Source organism: Vanessa cardui, chromosome 18 (genome assembly GCF_905220365.1).
Source record: "Vanessa cardui chromosome 18, ilVanCard2.1, whole genome shotgun sequence".
Lineage (NCBI taxonomy): Eukaryota > Metazoa > Arthropoda > Insecta > Lepidoptera > Nymphalidae > Vanessa > Vanessa cardui.
The window spans coordinates 4507785-4527922 of record NC_061140.1 but is presented as its reverse complement, the minus strand read 5'-3'; the positions used below and the strand labels follow the sequence as shown (position 1 = coordinate 4527922).

The 20138-nt window shown below is 37.1% G+C and overlaps 2 protein-coding genes across 5 annotated transcripts; one reads left to right on the top strand and one right to left on the bottom strand.

Moving 5' to 3' along the window:
• Positions 1–2044: 2044 nt before the first annotated feature.
• Positions 2045–17825, bottom strand: LOC124537450 (fanconi-associated nuclease 1-like). 4 transcript variants are annotated; one of them, XM_047114295.1, is made up of 12 exons: positions 17696–17825; positions 16963–17497; positions 16453–16734; positions 12548–12746; positions 11942–12172; positions 10287–10409; positions 9014–9248; positions 8116–8321; positions 7440–7555; positions 6272–6523; positions 3161–3330; positions 2046–2321 (listed from the first exon to the last, which is right to left on the bottom strand). In XM_047114295.1, the coding sequence occupies exons 2-12, from the start codon at positions 17447–17449 to the stop codon at positions 2160–2162; spliced, it is 2463 nt and encodes an 820-aa protein (XP_046970251.1). In that variant the 5' UTR covers positions 17450–17497; positions 17696–17825; the 3' UTR covers positions 2046–2159. The 4 variants fall into 4 exon arrangements, with proteins under 4 accessions (XP_046970250.1, XP_046970251.1, XP_046970252.1 ...); XM_047114294.1 differs by lacking the exon at positions 17696–17825 and having other exon boundaries at positions 2045–2321; positions 16963–17658; XM_047114296.1 differs by lacking the exons at positions 3161–3330; positions 17696–17825 and having other exon boundaries at positions 16963–17658.
• An 846-nt stretch (positions 17826–18671) lies between these two features.
• On the top strand, positions 18672–20114 carry LOC124537190 (dynein light chain Tctex-type 5-like). Its single transcript, XM_047113926.1, has 3 exons — positions 18672–18752; positions 19037–19230; positions 19928–20114. Exons 1-3 carry the CDS (start codon positions 18672–18674, stop codon positions 20091–20093), a joined length of 441 nt encoding a protein of 146 aa, XP_046969882.1. The 3' UTR covers positions 20094–20114.
• The last annotated feature ends 24 nt before the right edge of the window (positions 20115–20138 follow it).

The following is a 20138-nucleotide window of genomic DNA, read 5'->3' as shown; positions in this document are numbered from 1 at the left end:
AAGAAAAAAAATATAAGTTTAAGTAATATATTCGAACGAAATCAATTTAAATCAAAAATTGGAATTAGAATGATTAACTTTATAAACACATTACATACAAGAAATAAATTGATACAAAAAAAAAAACAAAAACACTAGTGGCTATATTTTATCGGACTCGTCCATACTGCTGCTTTCACTCTCACTGCTATCGTTACATTAATTATAAGTTCATTTTCTAAAATATTATCTACTTTCACATTTATTTCATAAAAAAAGTTATCTTCGCAGTACCCTAATATTTTTAGTTTAGAAATCACATTCGATAAATTTTATGACTAACTGCACGTCACTATTGACAATAAAGAACAACAATTTGCTCCTTTGATGTAATTATTTATTAAATACGAAACTTCATGAGCAGGCAAACGTCAAAACGGCCATCATAGCGTGCCGCTACTATAGTAGCTCATTATATGTGTCTATAGAATTACGTGCTTAACGGAACACGGGCCCATCTGAAAGATTATAAATTTCTGTGTCCGTGCCCCAAAGCGGTAAAAGGTCTTCGCGCAGTATTCGGCGTTTTATTTCAGTTTTATCAGCAATCTTTTCTATGAGAGCGAATATCTGAGTCAAAGTCTCGATAAATATTTTGATGTGTCGTTGATTGTATAGACATTGTTGTTCGACTTATTAAAAAAACACAAAATTACTGTCCATAACAATTTATTACTTAACAACATTCACCAACAATTTTGTCAAGAGACAATTAGTGCACATTATTGATAATTACACCATAGAGCACCACTTTTGAATTTTTAGGAATATAACAACAATAATTACGAATATATTAACTAATCTTAAAATAAATGTTCCGAAAATAAAAAATATTTTAGACAGCTTGTTTTCATAACAATTAAATAAATACAAATAAAAATAAATATACTCCACTATATTTTTTTCTTAAAATTACAATAATGCATTGATTTAAAGTGCAAAACACTACCAGAAGAATCGAGCCCCAATAGTGAATACATGTGTGACGCAGTATGTCAACTTTGATGCGGCCTTCTTTAATCAGAACTTGCATCATACGTTATGCGTTAGAAATCTGGCGATCTCCCTTTGCCTATAAAAAGTTTTAAAAATCTTTCTTAGGCACCTGACCTTTGGTACAAGACTTGACCCGACTTGAAAAAAAAATACACTTTTTGGAACCCTTATACCCTGGATAAGACGGAACTGTGTTCAAAAAAAGCTAAAACTAGGCTTTTCGTTACGTTATGTTGGAATCTAAATATAATACGCGCTTATTTCGTCATTGACATCACATTGGGGTCGTTCTGTTCAAACAACCACGAAGGGGACAATGACCCCTGAAATTGACCATTTCAATTGTTCTTGTGGAGTATCCTTATATTTGTAATTTTGTGCAGTGTCATATAAGTTCAGACGTATTAACTTATGAAAGTGTACCATCTACGTTTAATTATAAGATTATTAGAGTGACGAGTGAGTGACGCTCGTGCTTTTGATGTCTTAGTCTAAATTAGATTACATATTTTTTATTATTTTTTTTTGGTATAAATTCCATAGATGTGTAAAAAATAGATATGTTATAAAAAATAACATTTATTAAACTCGAATATACATTTTTATGATATTCATATAAAATCTCGGTTTATTTTACATACATCAAATGTTAATTCAAATACGTATATATTAAAATAAAATAACAATTCTTAAATGCTCGAATACAGACAATCTGAGATCTGAGATCACATGATCAAGTTTTTGTGCCAATATGTACAGGCAGTGGTTAATACAAGCAGTCGTATTTCTTTTTACAAATCTAAATCTATACATATAATAAAATTGGAGTGTCTGTTTGTAAACATTAAAATAACCCATTTTTACTCAATGCATATGTATATATACACGGTACATATACCAAAATGACATGTTTTTTTAAAAATTTTGTCTGTCTGTTTGTACCGGCTAATCTCTAGAACGGCTGGACCGATTTTGGCGGGACTTTCACTGGAAGATAACTGATATAATAAGGAGTAAGTTAGGCTACAATAATATTAGTTAGCTAGTTTAATACATATCACAACAATAACTTGAACACTGTGGTTCTTTCAGTAGTGTACACAACCGTTTCGAACGCTTTCGTGCTACAAACGCAGCGCCTGCGTGTTGCGCGAGCGCGCCCGGCCCGTGTGCGCGCCCACGTAGCAGAACTCCGTGTGGATGCCGTGCTGTTGCATGTAGTGCATCCACTGGATCTGCTTCATTGACGGCTTGTCCGAGTCCGTCTTCACTTCCACGAATGCAATCTATTTATTTGTTATAGTATTTCATTACTATTGATATAATAAAAAGACATAATTGTCATATTGACATACATATATGTGGAAATAGTTTATATATTTTTAAGTATATTATGTATTTGATAATGACTGGCCACTTGTAATGTCAGAAACGTCTGTTAGTTTTTATATTCTGTCTGTCACTGAGATTGATATCATTACGTTGAAATAAATAATAAAGAATATATATAAATCTAGCTATATCCCACATATATAATCATTATATATGATATAACGGACGTTAAATGTCTAGTTTCTTATAAACGTGAAATCTGTTTTGTAAGTCGTGAGTTTTTTGGTATGAAAAAAAAAAAACGATTATTGAAATTTTGGAACAGTTACAAGTAAATCCTTCTCTTATTTACAGTAGAGCTGACAGGTAGACATTGGTCGATATTAACAATACGTTACACGCCACCAATGAAAATGTTACGCCGCTCGTGCCGGTAATTATACGAACACTTGAAGTCGAAGAAAAACAATCGTTCCTCGATTCAACCGTTTGAACCGAGCAACCAGGACCGTATTTAGGGGAGGGCAACCGGGGCAACTGCCCTGGGGCCTCCACATTAGTGGGGGCCACAGTTTTCAGCAAGTTAACAAATATAAATATAATAATGTTATTATTTAATATTTTAAAAGTTACCATACAAGTAAATAAATCATAGCTTACTGATTGAAATAAAAAAAAGTAATTAATTCATGATAATATAATTATTAGGTTGTACACGCTTCTGTTTGCCTAGGGCCCCCACTACTTTGTGGCCCGGGGGCCTCCAGACCTTTAAATCCTACCGTTAGCCTACCTCGCCCGTGTGCTCGTTCCACAGCGTGAGGTCGGGGAAGCCGGAGTGCGCGTGCGCATAGTCGGCAGCCAGACGTGCGCACAGCCGCGCCACGCCCGCCGGCGCCAGCCCCGCCGCCGCCGCGCGCGCCGCCCCCCGCCCCACGCCGACATGCACGCCCGACACCTCCGCTGCGACGAGCGCTCCCGTTACACCTCTATGCTTGGATTACTTATACATCTATATAGAGAAGCACTACAAAGGAACTTACACCAGTGGCAGATTTACCAGTAGGCTGGAACCTAGGGCGGCAGATTTAGAGGGGCGGAAAATTTAGTCCAAAATGTCTTTATGTTACAGTAATAAAAAATATATATCGTAGATAATTCGAGCCGCTCTGCGTTGAATACGGTCTAATGGAAGGAGCTGATACTGGGGAGCATCCGTCCAGAGGTGAGAACAGTATTCCATGAGGGGCCGAAATTGTGCCTTGTAAAGTTTTCGACGTTTTCCCGAGAAATATAAGCCCAGCCGGTGTATGAGGTGTCTACGGTACTATCGTCTATAGCAGTGAATGTTACTGATTTGCAACAAATCATGGATATGCAGAAGAAACAGAGACCACTCTGTTCCACAAGGCTGCGTTCTATCACCCATGATAGAACGCAGCCTTGTGAAACACCAGCATTGACGAATTGTACGTCAGAGCATGCACCGTCGACAACGACCTTGATGCTCCGATCTGCCAAAACGCTGGTAATCCAATTGCACAATTTCCCGGGAAGCCCATAGGAAGGGAGCTTCGAAAGAAGCGCTTTATGCCACACAAAGCCTTCCTATGTCCAAACTAGCTGCTAATACCTCCCCCTTGCTCTCAACTGCTTCCGCCCACCTGTGAGTAAGGCAAACTAGAAGATCACCGGCTGAGCGACCCCGACGGAAACCGTACTGGCGGTCACTAATCAGCTGATTCTCCTCTAGATTCCGCAGGAGCTGGCAGTTAATAAGGGACTCCATTACCTTAGAGAGCAAGGAGGTGATGGCTATAGGCCGATAATTGGACGGCTCTGAGCGGTTGCTTTTTTAGGGATCAGATGCACCAAAGCTGTTTTCCAGGAGTTCGAGACGACGCCTAATGTGTAGGGTTGCCGGAAAAGACGCGTTAATATCGATACCAACTCGGGAGCACATGTCCGTAGCACGATTGGAGGGATGCCATCCGATCTTCTCGACTTATGAATATCCAAGGAAAGAAGTGCTTTACGAACTGCACTTTGCCGGAATTTAAACTCCGGCATCGTGGTATCACACCGCAGAACCGTTGGTGGAGACTTTCCTTGGTCATCCAGAGTCGATTTCGACGCGAAGAGAGAACCTAATACAACAGTTTCCTCTTAACCTGATAGCCATCGGGATGCGAAGTCAGCAGAAGGTCCAACAGACAAGGTGCATGATCCTCCACATCCTGTGTTCGCGTTGGCGAGTTGACCAGTTGTGTCAGATCATATGCTAGAGCGAAGTCCGGAACAGATCTACTCGAATGATCGGTGGTGCGTGAGGCGAGCCATTCAGCGTGGTGGGCATTAAAGTCGCCCAGAATAATGACCTCTGCGGGTGGAATCTGCTGCAGCACGGAATCTGTAGCCATTTGGACGTGCTCAACCAGTCGGTCGGTTTCGCCATCTCCGCTATGGGGTCTATAAAGGCACGCATAGATTCGCGGATGGTTATAGCAGTCTACGCGCAACCAGATAATCGACAGGACCTGCTATTCAAGGCTGCCGAGGCGTCGAGAACAGATATCATCTCTGACGTTAACGCATACCCCAGCTAGTGGTACAAAGGAGTGTTCAAATTTGTACCCGGGATACGAAAGAAAGGTCGTATCGGCAGGAGAAGATATTTGGGTTTCGGTTAGAAAGAGCAAGGCCGGCTATGTCGTCTCAAGGTGGAAGTGAACGGCATTGGGGTTGGAGTTGAGTCTCCTTATGTTGCAGAAGTCCACAGCGAGGGTGGTATGGTTTGCCTTATGATGCCTGCTCCGCTTGCCCCGAACAGTGACAAGCGCAAAATTGACCATCCGCCCCCCCCCCCCCCCCTCCATTCGGAGGCATCCCTGCTCAGCTGGTGTACGTCCTGTACATGGATGCCCAGAAGGATTCTCCACTGCTGTCGCTGATGGTACCCTCCTGAAGTAATTTAACCAAATTCTACACAACCATCAAGTTTTGGTTTTGGAACTCTCACTTGCCGGACGAAACACGGTAGCAAAGCTACCACTTTACGCCAATCTTAAGTGAGACTGGTACTTCCCCGGGCGTGCTGGCCCATTCGGCTTTAACCCGAAGTTATACAGCATGGCACTATCACTATAAAAATGATGTAATGAGAACGATAGAAAACGAATCATAAATTTTCAATTTCATAATAAATTGTGATTGTGAACTAAACAAATGTATCTATTTTTAAAAGTCAGTTGGGGTGGCAAAAATCGAAAACCCTACTAGAGGCAAATTTGTAAATCCGCCACTGACTTACACAAACGAACTAACTGTGTGTAAAATTAAAAAAGGTCATAGCTTAACAATCCATTATATAAATTGACTAGTGTGCGTATACCGGTTGGCAACAACTTTTTTCTAGTACTAGATAAATAAATAAATACAATTAATAAAAGGAGATTGTTTTACAAGTATTCAACTACTAACCTAACAAAAGAGAATACTAATTCCAACTCAAGTAATGTTTACCATAGATAAAATACGTCATATATCGAAAAAATTAAATAAAAGCCAATGATATTCTAATAAACAGATATGTTTTATCCATACTAAACAACAGAAAAAAGCGTGCCGCGCCGGGGACCGTTTATTTTACATTTCGTTACAGGTAAAAAGGATAGCTTGATAAAAACAATAAGTAAAAGGATATAACTAGATGGTTTAATTACGCAAAACGTATTACTACGTAAGTATGATGTATTATAACGTATTACTACGTAAAACGACTAAAGGCAAACGTCCCAATTAGGACGATTTCTAGTCTTCACTTTTTGCGCGTTAATAACATATCTGTTTACTACAAAATCATTGATAAAAGCCTGTTACTTTGATTTACAGCTTATTCACTCACTTTCCGGTCGACTCTCCCAGGCGATTTCAATTTTGGCCAAAAGTTCTTCAGTCGTACATTCCTCTATTTCTTTAAGTCTTTTCTCAATCAAAGCCTTCCTGTTGTTGTAGAAGCCTTCGCAAAACATGTCCAGAGGGCAAGTCTGGTAGTGGGACAAGAAAATCCCACGAACGCCTTTCAATTGGGCGTATATTATGTCCCAGAATAACAGGAAGAAAATTGTAGTCACTATCTTGCCTTCCCAATGCCCACCTGAAAGTTGATTATTATTGGTTATTTGTTACAGGCATTTGAATCGTTTAAAGGATTTGTAAATTATATGCAACGCTAAAACTGTTTAGAAATGAAGATTCTCCCAAGAAGTAAATTTAATAAATTATGAATAAGATCATGTTCGTTTTTCAAAAAAGTTATACTCCTTGGGTCTACTCAATTGTACCAATAATTTGATTTCACAGCATATATTAGAAAATATAATATATTATAAGGTCTTAAATTTTATATATTCTTTGCCTAAATACAAGAAAGTATTCCGATTTAAAGTGAAATAAGGCACTAAAGAGTCGAGATGGCCCAGTGGTTAGAACGCGTGCATCTTAACCGACGATTGAGGGTTCGAATCCAGGCGAGCACCGCTGATTTATGTGCTTAATATGTCTTTATAATTCATCTCGTGCTCGGCGGTGAAGGAAAACATCGCGAGGAAACCTGCATGTGACAAATTTCATATAAATTCTGCCACATGTGTATTCCACCAACCCGCATTGGAACAACATGGTGGAATATGTTCCAAACCTTCTCCTCGAAGGGAGAGGAGGCCTTTAGCCCAGCAGTGGGAATTTACAGGCTGTTGTTGTTGTCGTTGTTGTAAGGCACTACAGCTTTACATAAATAAATATAATATAAATAAATATATATGAGACAACATCACATACATTACTCTGATCCCAATGTAAGTAGCTAAAGCACTTGTGTTATGGAAAATCAGAAGTAACGACGGTACCACAAACACCCAGACCCGAGACAACATAGAAACCTAATGATAATCTATATCGACTCGGCCGGGATTCGAACCCGGGACCTCAGAGTGGGGTACCCTTGAAAACCGGTGTACACACCACTCGACCACGGAGGTCGTAAATACTAAAACTAGTATGATATTAATTACCGTGTGTGTATTTTCCCTCATTGATGTAGTGGTATATACAGTACTCCTCAGCTTCGTGCACGAGCATGCCATCGGCAGTGCGTGTCTCGAATTTAATTTTGCCTCTACCGCCATTACTGAAAATGTAGGAAAGTAGGAAAAAACATCTATCTATCTCTTCCTTATTTATAAGGTTTTATAATATTTCTAAATCACACGGAAATATGGGCATAATATGATTGGCATTTATCTATGTATTTTTTAGTATTTCAGGCTTTAATAGACTATACGCCGCCCATAGTGGGTGGAACGTTTAGAGCAGCTAATAGTGGTAACTTCACTTAATTGTTAAATCGACGGGTCCCAAGAACAAAATCGTATCTGCAAAATTCCTACTTTACAGTGTGATGGCATAAAGTTTTGTAAAACTATGTTTATGAATAATTTCGCTTGATGAATAAATTTCGACGGTTTTTTGATCAAAGGTCTTTCAATTAAATCAAACAATCAAACACACTACAATGTAGTTAATGTTATACAGGTTGATAATTAACAATAAAGTCGATTTTGTCTTATTTTTCCATAAGATTTTGGGGACGATTCAAAAGTGCTTGTAAAAGCTCACTTGAATAAAGTTTATTTTGATTTTGAACAATATCAAGTTTCCACATACAAAGTAAATACATGTTACACTCACTACATTGGCTGTTTTTGTATGTGCACCGCCTTTATATTCTTTTCCAGTATGTCATATTTATCAGCTCGCGAAAGCAACTGTTCCCTTAAAATTGAACTTATGGGATTTGTCTGTCGATTCGCCAACAGCTTAGCTCGAGGTCGCATGAAATCTAGATATTTTTCTGGAAGGTTCGAGTTGAAACCTTCTAATAGTACCTCAGCTGCCTAAAATAAGTGAAAATTCTCAAAAAGCAATTGAATATCTGCCCATATAAGGTACCACGAGTATAAACTTGTCAAAATGATCTATGTATGACGAACAGGAGATCAAAATGCCGTAGCGAAACGCATGTGCGTGTTTCCAGACTCTGGACTACACAAGGGTACTCATGACTTTCTTACCCAAAAAATCCACTGTATTTATTTTTATATTCCGACCCGGAGATTTGGTCTGAAGTCTTTAAAGATAACAACTAAACAATGGAACACTCAACTTATATAAAAAGGTATAGTACGACACAAATTAGATGTAGCATCGGAAAATGCAATGGAATGGAAATAAAACCGATTACTGCCGATTAACACAACCAATAGAAACAGCTCCCTATCGCGCTATTCGTCGCTATAAATTCACGCGTCAGAGAAAGCAAGTGCATGTAAATCGACGCGTCAAATTGACGAATATATTAGGTCATGTGATATTACAAGTTATTACGTTTGTGCAAAGATCATATTCGCGTGAGAAATAAATATTGATAATTTGGGATAGCGTACTTAATTCGTATGTTATCGGTTTTACGAATTTTACCGATGCGACATCTAAGTTGTGTCATACTATACCTATTATGTTTTTTTATCAAATATTTGTCACAAATAAACCAAAATAACAATTTTAAATCAATTAAATTGATTATTACCTGCTCGGGAAGGAACAATAATTTATCCAGAATGAGCGCCTTCTCCGAATACCACTCCGCTTTCTTGTGTTCTCTGAATGCGCTTTGCTTTATAAGTGTCGAAAGAATGTCGACAGCTAAAACTATATAATCATCAACTTTTGATTTTTTCAATTCTTGAATTCCGGTTTCCAAAATTTTCACATATTTATATGCCGGTGTGTACCGACGGAGCCACACAGGCAGCTTTATGTAACTGTCAACAAAAATATTTCAATTATTACATAGAGTGCATGTCTATAATATAGATTCTAGGGCATTAGAAGCAGGGCCGACTTAATCTGTGGTCCTGCACCACACTGGTTAAATAAAACCCGGTACAGTCAGCGTCAAATAATTAGAGACTGGTTTGAGAATCAAGTGTCCTAAACGGCTATGCACGATTTTTTTAAAAGAACGAGACATCTGTGACCTCGTGCTTAAAGTGAAAAGGATAACAGTAGTTTCTATCTCTTTCATATTATGCATAAATATTTCAATATTAATTGATGTGACAAATTGTATTTAAAATATATAGCAGTAAAGTATATTTTTCTAATGCGTTCCGTATTTTTGAACACTTAGAATGCTTGGATACCACTGGCGAGATGACTGTAACCATATTTATGGCGGTTTGACTGAAACGATCTATATGACATTTTAAACGTCTCACCTATTTGAGCGCGTATACTGTTGACAACAATAAGGAAACTTTGTTTGTACCGATATTATTGACTTTTTGGTTGCGTCTAATTATTTTAATACCCTGAGTGTCTCTAATTATTTGACGCTGACTGTACCACGCCGTAGATTGTCACATCATGGAATATTGAAATCTCATGGGTGGAGATGCATGCATCTCGGCTTTATTGTGATGCATCGATAAATAAACTTAGGTTTAAGTAAGCTCTTCGATTGACTATGTGCTACTTTTTAGCGAATCTATAGTAACCACAGATTATTTTAGATCTCAACCAATGTCAAGTCAATTTCAAATCAAAATCATTTTTATCTTTAGTCCAACCACAATTGAGATTGACTTTACCAATAAAACATCAAAATAGAGAAGAGAAGAATAGAGGAATATTATAATTTATATTATTAATATTATATTCATATATAACATTAAAATATATAATGCGAAAATATCTTTTAGATACCTATTAAAAACTGTCGTATTAAAAACTGCCTTCAAACATTTATTAAATTAACTATTTTTAAATAAAAATTACATATTAATAATTAAAAGTGTTACCTAATCAATTCATCTTCAGTCATTTCGTTGTATAGAACATAAACTCGCTTAATCTTTTCACACTTTTCATACAGATCAGTAGTTGCCTCAATGTCTTCATATAATGAACCAGCATTAACATATCTGAAATATTCATTAAGAGTTATGGATAAACAGACATAATTTTTCCACTTAATAAGGTTGGTACTATAAGTAATATCCAAATTTGGAAACTAAGAGGTTTTGTCTCTTTATGACTGTAGTTTTCTTTTTTTATGGTATTAGTTGGCGGACGACATTTATTTATTTATTTATATACTCTTTATTGCACACCAAAAATAATAGGAGTAAAAGAAAAACAAAGAAAAGAAAAATGTACAATAGGCGGCCTTATCGCTAAAACAGCGATCTCTTCCAGGCAACCTTTGATAGATGAGAGAGATAGGATGGCAGGGGTGTACAAATTATTTAATACATAAAAAATAGATACAATATATATATACGATACATAAACAAATATTCCATAAATATATAATAATATAATATACATACACATTATAAATATATACATCTACATACTATAGATACTTATATAATAAATAAAATATTTAATTGCAGTATATTATATTATATTGCTTTCTTTATGAAGCAAGATAGTGCTCTTTTATCATATTTTTAAAAGAAGTAATAGTTGGTGCACGTCTTGCTTCTAGTGGAAGAGAGTTCCAAAGACGAATTGATTGGACTGTAAATGAGTCACTATAAAAAGATGTTGTATGGGGAGGTATTTTTAGCACCAAATTCTCTTCAGAACGAAGATTATGGCTGTGTGAAGAACTAAGAAATTAAAAACGTTCTTTTAGATATGAAGGAGAAGACGGGTTGAACAGGATATAGTATAGAAGTTGAAGGATGTGAGTATTCCTGCGAAGCCGGATTGGGAGCCACTTGAGCTTTTTACGAAATTCAGAAACGTGATCATATTTACGAAGACCAAATATGAATCGGATGCAAAGATTTTGGAGACGCTCAAGTTTATTAAGTTGCTCCTCTTTTAGATCAAGATAACATGCGTCAGCATAATCGAGAAATTGGTAGTAGACAGAGAGAGCATATGGGCCACCAGATAGTAAGTGGTCACCAACACCCATAGACAATGACGCTGTAAGAAATATTAACTAATCCTTACATCGTCAATGCGCCACCAATCTTGGAAACTAAGTTGTTATGTTCCTTGTGCCTGTAATTACACAGGCTCACTCACCCTTCAAACCGGAACACAACAATTCTGAGCACTGCTGTTTGGTGGTAGAATAACTGATGAGTGGGTGGTACCTACCCAGACGGGCTTGCACAAAGCCCTACCACCAAGCCAATTACATTGGCTCAACAAATAGAAACACAAAAATACTTGGTTTTGCTGTTTAGCAGTAATATATGTGTTGATGACTTACCCAAAGACTATAATAAAAGTTAAGTCTATAACTTATAAGACTCCTTTGCTAATTATATTGAAATCCATAAGTTAATTTTTTTAAATATCGAATTTGCTCAAAGTAATATTTTACACATGATTAATTTTTTTTATTTCTGACTTGGACATGAGCTATATATTTATGATTTCAATATATATAGGTAAATAATAAATTATGAAAAGCATTTTAATTTCAACTTACTTTAAAAATTGCTCTCTATTTTTGAATACCAAGCTTGCATTATCAATCTCCATATCTTTATCAATGGGATATGTTTCCCTTTTTATCTTATCATTGATCAACATTAATTCTAGTTTCTTTTCTTTTATTATAGTATAATCCAGGCCCAGGTACATGAGGATATAGAGTTCCTTAAGTGTGTTTCGAGCCGCATCTGACAGTTTGTAACACGGTCCAACTTTAGAGCGCAGCCTGAAAGTAGGTACGTTAGAACTTTATAAATACTTTAGTCAACTTAAAATTCTTTAGTGTAGGGTGCCTTTTGGTATTTACATTGTGGTTAGGCTAATATTATAATATTACAAAAATAAATCTGTCTGTTTTTTAGAAATTAATCAAAATTGCATTTACATGAGAAATAAATTACTTTGATATACTAGCAATATGAAATAAAATCGTAATGTTAATGAACACATATAAAGAACATTATCTAATTTTGAAAAATTTCAAGTTTGAAATAGCTTACAATTAAATATTTTGTGTGAGAATATCAGTCTATTTTTAATAATTATTTTCATTTATAGGTCTTCACCTAAATATCAAATATATATTGTATAAAATACTTACAAATTCAAAACTCGAGTTTCATTTGTGCTTTTACTACCTCCAAAGTAATTGGTTATATTTGTTTTCTTACTACAAAAATTTTTTAATGATTGCACAGCCTCCTCCTTTTTTGTACTTTTAATTTTAAATTCTTTGCATATTAACTTCAATTCATCCTGTTTAAGTATTTTTAGCAATTCATCAAAACCTATTTCTTCACCTACAAAAAATTATTAATTTACTTATTTTAGTTTAAAAAAAAATATGGATTGCGCTCGAGCTCTTGTCGTACCGTGCGGTCGTGTCGGAATTATATTGTCTTATCAATGTTTCTCGGAAGTTTTTTACAACTAACCTCGCTTGTTTATTGGTTTCTGTTTCTCTATCGCGTTATAATATTGAACTTGGCTTGTTAACAGACTTTGTTTTGCTTTGACGATTGGTTTGTTGTTTGGTAATAGGCCCTGTGCGTATCGCGATTCGCCTACTGTAGCGCCATCTCGCAGAACAGTGGCGGCAATACGTAGATGCCCAGCTGACTGGCGCCTTCCCAAGTAGTATATGATTCGTACGCACTTTGAGGTCATTATTAGTCGAAAATAATGAATGTTTTGACCTCGACGATAATACAATGTGGTTTTCTATCAATTTATTTACATTTATTTCGTGCAAAATCGTTATCAAAAGGTAAGTAATGTACTAAAAAAAAATTTAAATCCAACCCTTCCGAGTAAATGTGTTGCCGCTTATGATTGAATTGAATTTTAGGTAAAAAAACTATTCGAAAGCAGGCATGTCTCTAACGTGAGAGTAATTATCGATGTAGATGGTAAACATATCGAAGGAAAAGTTTTACCACCAACTAGGGTAACAAACGAAGGGTCTGATGTTACGTTGAGGGTGTATAAAAAAATTGTAAATTGTATTATTGAGATCTGATTTAAACGCAGTTACTTGTATGAGGATAATTCGTTGTAGCAAATATGCAGGTTTGTACATTCAAAATGGATATACTAAATAAGTATTTTTAGAGCAATTGTAGATTCTAGTTTTATAGCAATTTCACTAGCCTCTTGTACTAATTAAATTAATGCTATTTCGTTTTCCTCAAAGCATGATGTATGGCTCTGATGCAGTGGTCCTTGTGTGATCAAAATCATATTTTTGTGATATTTTTTTCATAGCTATAAATTAATGAACCATTCGACATTCTTTTGTATCCAGTGAACATTGAATATTTCGTAGTATATATATTGTATAGTAATACTATTTTACGATATTTTTAGGTATTTTCACAAGTTCAATCCGTATGCACGAGCTCATTCCGAACGGCTGTTGTCACCACATGGCCACGCGGGCATCTACTAACTTTCCAACTGATCCGCGAGGGCGGCGCCACATGCGATGCGCACGTTGCATACGCTAAAAAACTGAGGGATTCGGCAGATGCACTTCAGGGAATTGTAGATTCCCTGGCATCGCGGACTGAGGCGGATCAGACGCGAAAACTCCGCGCCGATAATGGCCGGCTGCGTAAAGAGAGCGATAGCCTCGAGGCTGAGTTAAAGGCTCATCGCCGCGAGTTCGCGGAGATGCGTACCACGATGGCAGTGGCAAATGAGACGTCCACCGGCTCCGCCCAGGACGCTCAGACGTTAGAGAAGTTTTCATCGATCGGCGATATCTTCAAAGCCCAAATTACGAAATTGGAGGAGCGGCTCCTGCTTGCGAAGATACAGCGCCCCTCTCTAGCTGCGAATAAAAGGCGGGAGCTACTGCAGCAACACACGCATTCGTCGCATACACAGGCGGCCCATCCGGCTCCGCAGCCAAAATATGCACCCGCACCTAAGCGGGCGCCACTAGCTGCTCCAACGGCACCTATCACTGGCCCCAATCAAATCAAGTGCCCCGATAGCGCCGGAGACGATTTCGCCAGAGATGGCACAAGAGACGTCCAGGACGTCTCCTGTGCTATCCGTGGCAAAGGGCACAAATCGGCAGAATGCACTGAGAAGGTACGCTTGTGTAAGAATGTACCGGAAGGTTAGATCACGAACGGTAAGATGGCCTTAAGCACCCAGACCACTACCAACGTTGGACGGCGCCAAGCCGAGGAGAAAGCTGCACTGTCGACATGAGCACTGAATTCAGCATTCTCCTGACTAATCTTAACCACTGTGCCGGGGCTCTGGACCTACGGCTGCTGTCCATGGCGGAGTGGGGGATCGACCTGGCTGTGGCCTGTGAGCCCTATTACGTCCCTCCCCTACCTCACTGGGTAGGAGACGTGGACGGCATTGTGGCGGTCCTCACGAGGAGCAGAACGGCGACCTCTCTCTCTCATCGAGAGGATTCGGGCTACGTGGTGGTGGGTTGGAGAGAGTACGTAATTGTTGGCAAGTATTTCTCCCCTAACCGCAGCCTGGCGGAGTTTGAAAATCATCTCGGTTTTCTCACAGCTGCGGTGGCCAGTCGTTCGCCAAGACAAGTAGTGGTTCTCGGCGACGTTAATGCAAAATCGCGGGCCTTGGGAAATCCTGCTACGAATCCACAAGGGAGAGCTGTCCAAGTGTTGGCCCTACTATCCAGCCTATCCCTACTCAACAGGGGGCAGGTTCACACCTGCTTACGCCATCAGGGCGGATCCGTTGAGGATCTTTCGTTCGCCACTCCTGTTGCAGCGCTCAGAGTGTTAAATTGGAGAGTAGAGGAAGAGGTGGAGACTCTGTCGGACGTCCTGGTACACCTAGGTGGGAGGCTTCGGGAACTATTTGACGAGTCTGTCCAGCGGGCAAGAGAAGATTCTCGCTGCTCGTCTTGTTCAGCATCTCGAAGAGGTGGGGCCGGGTCTTTCAGAGAGTCAGACGGGTCAGGGCTGGCCGTTCAACGATGGACGCCCTGAATGCCCTGAAGACCCGAACCACAGAGGCGGTGGCCCGAGGGGATGTTTTCTTGGCGATAACTCTGGACGTGGCGAATGCCTTCAACAGTCTTGTTTTCGAGACTATAAGGAAGGCACTCAGATACCACAGGGTGCCTTCTTATCTTAAGCGACTTTTGGGGGCATACCTCCGGGACCGTGGACCGGTGATGGGCGAATTGACCGATTTCAGGTGGCTTGCGGCGTTTCACAGGGATCGGTTCTCGGCCCACTGCTGTGGAATGTTGGCTTCGGCAACGGAGTCATGGCACACTCACATTCTGACTAACTCAGGTGCTTACCGGACATGGTTGTTTCGGTAAGTACCTGCACATGATAGTGAGGCGGGAAATAACACCCGCCTGCCACGCGTGTGGTGCGCCTATGGACACGGCGTGTCACACCCTGATGGAGTGTGCCGCTTGGGGGCCTCAGAGGCCCATTGACCAACGTTATAACCGCCATGATAAGCAGCGAGAGGTGCTGGAACGAGATGGCTGGTGCTGGAGTGAAAGTGTCATGTCGCAGAAAGAGCGAGCGAGCGCGTGAGGAGAGTTCCGCGGATTCGCTTCGACGAAGAAGACCGGGAAGACAGCAGCGTTGTGCGCAGCTTCTCCTCCAGCTGTAAACGTCGTCGGAAGTAGAGATGTTCTCTGTACCCCAGGAACTCCTCTAGCTTGGAAGCCCATGGTTTTTAGTGGATGTTCCAGTGCCTTCAGCGCCGGCGAGTTCCACATACCCCGCACAATACAACATCATGTGAAAGAAACGCGTTTTTCCAGCGAAAATAAAGTTGATAACAATATATACTGCTACAAATTGTATTTACATCAAAGACACTGACCTACCAATTTTTTAAACTTTCAATTTCTAATATGTCACATTAATTCATTGCAATATGAAGCAGACATAGCAACAATATAATTATATACTTGCATGTATTTCATATGGAAAAGCATATTTGTTTTATTATTAAAATTAACTCAATAAACGTAGTACTAACCATTGTTACTATTTGCCACAGTAATAAATCCACTTTCTATAAGAGAGTTTATTGCTTCATGTAGAGTTGGATCATCAACTTGAAATTTGCCAATCATAATCTTCTTTACCTGATCCCATCTACGCCAGCCCTCCTTGTGCCAATACAATCTACATACTAATCTCATGCCAGGCTTTTTTACTGTCATTGCACTTGACAGGAGACTGCAACTACTTTCTTCTAACAGTGGCTTCAAATTATCATCACATAAAAACTGATAAATTATCTTTAATAGAAAAATTGCTGGAACGTAATAGAGAACCTTTGTAATAAAACATTAAATATGAAATTGGTATTGTAATTATATTTATTTTTATTTAATTAGTATATGATATTCTTTTGTTGAACTATGATTTGTAAATGAAAACAAGTTATTAGATACTAATACTACTACTAGAACTACTAAGTTCAATTAAATTGAAACATGTTTACTAAGTAAAGTACTGTATTTGAGTTATCATAATTACTTACTCGTGTCATCCACATTGTTTGAAGCTTGAAGAAATTCTTCATTATTAAAAATACTTTGTTTTTCACATTTTGATATAATATCAGAAAGATTTCTTTTAGCTTTGGTAGGTGTTCTGACTGCAATACTTCTCTTTTTTGTGGGTGAAAAATATTTGCGGCTTGTGGATGGGCTACGGAAACTTGGTGATGATTTGTTTAAAGATTTGTAACCTGAGCCAGGGGACATTGACGATTTATTTGAAATTTCTCCACAAGGCGACTGATTTACAGGGGATTTATGCTGCATTTCAGGGGTGTAGATCAATGTTGATTCAGACGAGCTTGTCTGACTCTGATTAAGTTCACATGTTTTAGAACTTATTGACTCTTCGTCATCTTCATCACTAATTAAATCAACCACATGTTCGGTTTCAAGTGTTAGCTTAGGCGACTTTGTAGGTGTTTTGGTTATACTTAAATTAAATTTCTTTTTACGTTTCGTATCCATTTCTTTAAATGAATTTGTTTTTATTTTGAAATACTTGGTCAATGTATTCTGTTGATTCATATTTTTTAATTTATTAGGTACCATTATAAACTTTTTGTAGTTACTAATTTCAGCTTAATAAAAATAAAAAACTGTGGCAATGTTATTTACACTCTATGAAATAATTAAAAAGCATCGGTAATTTTTGTAGCATTTACCATCTTGAGTTATCAATATACAAATAAATTATTTGGAAGATGTACTTACTTACTAACTTTTAGATAAGCGGATAATTCACTATTAAATATTAATATTTAAAGTTTGGTAGATGTCAAAAGTCATAACACCAATTTTTTTTTTCGCTTTTTTCTTTCCTTAGAGGGTAAAGGTATTACACCGTACAGCCAAACATAACAACAACTAACAAGTAAACGCATAGATTATAGTGACACAGATAAACGATACACAAGCAATGTCAAAAATAATAACCTTTTATTTTAATATTTATAAATGACGATGAGACATAATATTCCTGCAGAAATGTGCAATTTTTTCAGTCATACAGTTTGAGTAGTTAATAAATCTAATAATCAACTCTGTTAATTCTGACCTGTAAGTGAAGTTAATGCTTCATGAACAACCGGGTTAAGGAATGGTTGAAAAGAAGGCCAGTTTACACTCACGAAAGGCTTTTAAACGACTTAGCCTTAAATTAAGAAAACGATTTTGAAAACTACATGAGAAATAGAAAACCCTTTGATCGCGATCGCTCCGAAAACTAAAATGAAAAATGTTGCGCAATTTTAAGCCACAAAACATATCGTATAATAAAAATTAAGCACGCTCAATTTTGTTCAATCATTGTGCAATGTTTCAATACTATCCCTAAACGTTCAATAATATTGTGCATGCAGATATATTGTGCGATATTATTGTAGGTGTATGGGGCGTCTAACAATACCCGTACATATTTAAAATATATATAATATTTCTCTAAAAATATATATATATAGGTTGCCACATTGGAAATAAATATTATTTTCATTCCGTTTGGTTTTCAATTTATTATAAAATTGAATTGAATCAAGTGTTATGATTATTAGTATTAAGTAGGTAAGAACCAAATGAATATTTAGTCACATCCCTTAAATCACGATGGTTATTTGAAACTGTTGTATTACTAAACAAAAGCGTCTATTACTAAACTTTAGCACAATTTTACTTATTATTATTATTTCTTAAGATGTCGAAAGAATATAAAAGATTCTCTTTTCGGATGAGCGGATTCGGATTGAATCGCCGAATAAGCAACAAACAGAAAATGGTAACGGTTTATCAGCTGAAATAAGTATAGATAAGAATAATTTTTGTGGAGATTTAAATAAACTGCAATTACTGGTACTTAACAGGTACCTACTTAATTAACAATAAAAAATATCAAAATTTCTTAAAATTGATGTGTATTTTTTGCTTAGATAATAATGTAGATCATTATTGCTTTCTACTTTGTTGTATTACAGTTAACACAAAAAATAATAGATACACAAGAGCTAAGGAATCTTATTGATCAAACTAAATATGTCTGAAATTAAATCTGTTTCAAAACAGGTACGAACATTTCAGCCCACATATCAATTAAATCCAAGAAAACGCTTCAATATTGAAAATGTAGAAAAAATCTTAAAGCGCATAGTGAATTCAGAACTTGTTGATGTCGAATATAGCGAAAAACTTATTCCAGATCTCTGTATTAGTTTAGCGGAAAATATCAGGACGGCGATAAAAGAAGAAAATTATGACAGGTATGTCAGGAGGAACTTATCTATTGTTATAATTAAATCGTCAATATGACGATCAAAATCACAATGTAGAATGTAATTTACCACAACAAAAGGATTTCATGTACTAAAGAAAAAAATATATAAAGGAATCTAGACATACTTCTATATATTATTAATAATTTTAATACAAGATGGTTATGTACATATTACCAATGATCGCGGGTGTATCAATTATGTCTTGTTTGTATTGCTTATGTTGTAGAAGTAGGAAATGTTCATGAGGTCTATGGTAAAAATTATATTTTTTATTTTTATTTTAGCGTCATTTTTGTAAACGTGTAACGTACATATTTGTTGAGTTATTATCTTTTGAGAAGGGTACTTTATAATAATAAAGAGCAGTCACCGTAAACATCCCGCTCCTACGTAATAGCGCTCTTTAATTAATATCTGAAACATAAGACATGACCTTGCAGTGCGGGTGATAGATATACCCATAGTTTCATAGTTAATATAGCTAAGATTTACAATAAGAAATCCATTGATTGAAATCTAATATAAAATATGTGTTCGAAATTTATGTCATATACAAATATTACTAGTCCAAGTATAATTTATTGTTAGATTCCAATTAATTATTAAATTCTGTAAAAATATTTACGATCAATAGTCACTTATGATTTTTTAATAAATATATTTTCTTTTTTATAACTTTCAGATATAGAATAATCGTAGCAGTTACTATTGGCCAGAGAAGACAGCAAAGTGTCCACATGTTTCACTCCTTCCTCTGGGATCACGAACGAGATGCTTTCGCGTCACATAATTTTGAAAACTGCCATATTTATGCCAATGTTGTTGTCTATGGTGTCTATTTTGATTAAATAATCATATTTAAATTGAAATGAACTTGTATTGTTTTTTGCTAT